This window comes from Amblyomma maculatum, chromosome 2 (assembly GCF_055883805.1).
Source record: "Amblyomma maculatum isolate TAMU_Amacu chromosome 2, ASM5588380v1, whole genome shotgun sequence".
Lineage (NCBI taxonomy): Eukaryota > Metazoa > Arthropoda > Arachnida > Ixodida > Ixodidae > Amblyomma > Amblyomma maculatum.
In genome coordinates, this window is record NC_139345.1 from 79,707,351 (window position 1) to 79,711,201 (window position 3,851).

The 3,851-nt window shown below is 46.7% G+C and overlaps 1 protein-coding gene across 1 annotated transcript; it reads left to right on the forward strand.

The window, feature by feature from the left end:
* Positions 1-354: 354 nt before the first annotated feature.
* Positions 355-2,381, forward strand: LOC146199083 (uncharacterized). The gene is made up of 2 exons (XM_084592037.1): positions 355-714; positions 1,959-2,381. Exons 1-2 carry the CDS (start codon positions 355-357, stop codon positions 2,379-2,381), a joined length of 783 nt encoding a protein of 260 aa, XP_084448163.1.
* Positions 2,382-3,851: the final 1,470 nt, after the last annotated feature.

The following is a 3,851-nucleotide window of genomic DNA, read 5'->3' on the forward strand; positions in this document are numbered from 1 at the left end:
TACAGATACCCGTGTGTGCGCGCTGGCATAAGCATGGTAGATGGCACTGTATGGTGCAATGTTAAAAAGCTCCTGTTGCCTTTGCGTTCGTGCTCATTATTTCGCATTATCGCACCTAAGCAATGTTATGTGCTGAATCAAATTTTTTCCTGCCTGTTTTTTTTTCTTTTTTTTTTTGCACCGAAAATGTGCAGCTGACCAGCTTTTTATACCCACTGATTCATAGCCGCTTGCTTAGTATGAGCCATCGCCAATGGTATTTGTTATTAAGAAAACAGCTAAGACAAAAAGTGCAAATTCATGGGTACAAAAGGCAATGAGAACAAAGAAGACGAAGAGTGCCGGGTTTTAATAATGGCGGAACCCTGGGTTGTGCTCTCAGAGGACGACTACCCGTGTCCCGTGCTTCCGCCGGCCAGGGCGGCAGGGTCCGTGCTCAACAGCTACTTCACCCAGGAACTCCATGCGGCAAACGATGCCGACTTATCGTGTAGCGCGGGACAAGCGGAGAGTGCTCAGGTGTCCGATCTGCCGCCACCTCCCGCGCCGGTCACGTTGTCAGTGCTTGCCTTGCTGACGTTACCTGTGGCGTTGCCCCTGATCGTCTACATGGGGGTGAACAATCCTTTCAGCAGCGGGCAGAGTGATCTACTCGCTGAAGGTATTCTGGACCTAGACGACGACGTCGGCTCTGCAGTAAACTCTGCTCATAAGGTGAGACCTCATAATCTTACACATACTCTTTGGAACTCCATTTGTTAGCAAGAGTCTGGTTGAACCCATATTTTACCCCAATCCCGCTGTGTAAACTATGTGGCACTTTGAGCATACCGCTGAAACTAATATCAGTAGTAGTTCAGATAGTTGACCGAAAGAATAGGAAAATATTGCAGAAAACAAAAATTCACTCTAATTTCAACAACTAACTAATTCGAAGAAAGATTTTGGTGAGGCCTAAACTATGAGCTGCGATTTTTCAGAACATAGCTGAAAAGTTAGTATAGGTGGTCTCTTTAGGGCAGTCTTTTCAGTTCCAGATGGAAAAAAACTTGCACAATGTATTACATAAATGCAAAACAATGAAACAGCAGCCAATTAAAACATATCACAACTGCCACATCAACTCGCGTTTGTTTATTAGTATTTGACATAACGTCTGTTGTAGCTAGAATAACGAACTACTCGAAGACGCTACTGCTCCCTAGGCCAGTCTCTATTTATTCTTCGTAGTGGAAACAGGACTATAAACTGAGTCATTATCAGAGACGGGTCCTTATCGCCTGCTTATATTTACCGCGCACTCTGGCTGAAACCAGTCGAGGAGGATCGGATGTGTCGCGTAACGTATTACGTACTGTGCAGGTATATGCTCTAGTGAAATCAGTTGCGGCTATTTTATTTGGACTCTTTCATTCTACGCGTGCCCCTACTGGCACCGTAGATACTGTACATGTTTTTATGAAATGTATATCGTGGTAACGTAATAATGAAATATGAAAAAAGAAATAACTTTTGCGCACCGAAAAGCAAGGCGTCGGTGTGCTGTGCGATGTCAGTGCACGTTAAAGAACCCCAGGTGGTCGAAATTTCCGGAGTCCTCCACTACGGCGTCTCTCATAGCCTGAGTTGCTTTGGGACGTTAAACTCCACAAACCAAACCTTATTGCTATCTCGCAAAAAGGGCTTTCAAAAATAGCGTTCGGTTAAAGGCAATACTTACAACAGTAAGCAAGTTAGCCAATGAAGGTGATGCAAACTGTGCGGAATATTAGATGTGTCTATTTTTATTGCCGCGAGATTATTTTTCTTTAATCTCGTACAGGTCACTTTGAAGGCTATTATTTTTAGTAATTTCAGTGCTTAGGTACAACCTACTCAATAATCCAAATTTTAATATAATGTCTGTAGAATGTACTAGACTCCTGAATCTAAGGAACGTTGCTGTACGATTGGCTTAGGGTCGCTACCTGAGGACAGTGGACGGCGCTTTCGAAGAAGAGCTCAGCCGGATGGCGGCAACGTCGCCACTCTTGGTTCCAGTCTGGGCTCAGCCGCGTCGGGACAGCCAACCGCCGTCATTGCGTAAGGTGAGCCACAGATCACCAGAGGTCGCATGGCCCGTGGCCCGGAAGGGCTCGGTTGGGTTTTCGAACGTCACTGTGGGCCCACCGCCGACAGAGGAGGAAGATGCAACCCTGAAACGCATGCTGCCCTTCAAGAAGATGCGGCGCGAAGATCGCGGGACAACCGACTACGGGAACCGAGCAGATGGCGCCGCCACTTTCAACGACCTACCCGAGCTTCTGGAATTCACCAGGATGGCCAAGGGAAAGCGTCGCGGCAGCAAGTCATCGCGCATCCCTGTCGTGAGAAAGCTCTGATGGAAGGAGGTGCCACAGCTTCTCTACTAGCCAGAGCTAATACCTCTGTTTTGTGCTCATGGCGAACCTTCGGTTGACCTTTGCTGAGTGAGCTTAGGTGAGAAATAAAAAAGCAGAGCTCTAATTTCGATGCTATTTGTGTACTTACGTTTCTTGCAATCTAAGGTCCACGAGGACTGTAATGCACTGGCACAGCAGTCTCAAACTGCGCAACCATATCCGAATTGTATCTAAAATTGGTCTGCGCCACCGTTGAATATTTTACACACGGAGAACTACGTCAACAAAGAGTACTCTCCCCAGCACTAGGTAATTGTTGTGAAGTAATCGCTGTAGTCCTCCTACATCGAAGAAGACAGGAGGACTACAAAGGACTAACTTGAGTCCCGAACGCTGAAGTATCGGCTTAAAAAATTAAGGGTTACTTAAGCTCCGCTTTATGGGGTATGGCTCACACAAATCTGTTACTCGCTTAACCCTTCGTAGGACCCTGTTCACTACATTCGGCGGTTGGTTGGTTGGTTCATAGGAAGGGAAAGGCGCAGTATCTGTCACACTTGCTCTGTGGACACCTGAACCGCGCCGTAAGGGAAGGGATGAGGGTGGGAGTGAAAGTGGATAGAGAGAAAGGGGGGCCGTAGTGGAGGGCTACGGAGTAATTTCGACCACCTGGGGATCTTTAACGTGCACTGACATCGCACAGCACACGACGCCACTTCGTTTCGCCTCCATCGAAACGCAGCCGCCGAGGCCGGGATTCGAAACTGAGATTCTGGCATACATTTTCAAGATGCAGAAAGCAGCAACTGCACGCTGTTTACTTCAGTGGCCATGCAACTTTTTTAGCATACTCTTCAGGGACCTAATGTGGAACTACTTTTTGACTGAAGGAGGAGACTTCGAGTCAGTTTTGAAGCGAGAGCTTTACTACGCCATATAAAGCCAAGGTCATCGTGCCGGGCGCAGACCCCAACTGCGCATGTGACCCGGCTTCTTCTTTTCTTCTTCTGTTTTCTTTTTGCTTTCCGAATCTTGTTGTCGTTGGCTTCTTGAAAACTGGCACCTGGGCAATATGGGGGATTGACCAAGGTGCAGTGTCGCACACAAACTCGATTACAGGCTCGAGCTTGGCGCAAAGGGAGAATGTAAAGATATATAGCAGTGTAACTATAACAATTGTGGTTAGAATTTAATAATAATCATAACAGGTTTGATGCAAATAAAATATAAAAGAATTTTGAGAAGGGTTATCAATTTAACCTACCACTCGCTGTAACGTAGTCATCCATAATTCCGCAAATAGTGTCCGACGCTAAACCGATGGCACTCGAACCGAACGACAGCAAGACGGGTAGTGACAATTGGAGTTGTAACGTAGAGAGGAGGACCTCCAGGTATGACCTTCTGTGAAGCCTCAACCGCTGACAAGAGAGGGGAAAATACTCTGTTTATTCCACTTCTCCGCATGAC

Coding starts and splice junctions, on each gene's coding strand:
- LOC146199083 (XM_084592037.1), top strand. CDS start 355: ATGGCGGAACCCTGGGTTGTGCTCTCAGAGGACGACTACCCGTGTCCC. Junction 715..1,958: donor CAGTAAACTCTGCTCATAAG/GTGAGACCTCAT, acceptor CGATTGGCTTAG/GGTCGCTACCTGAGGACAGT.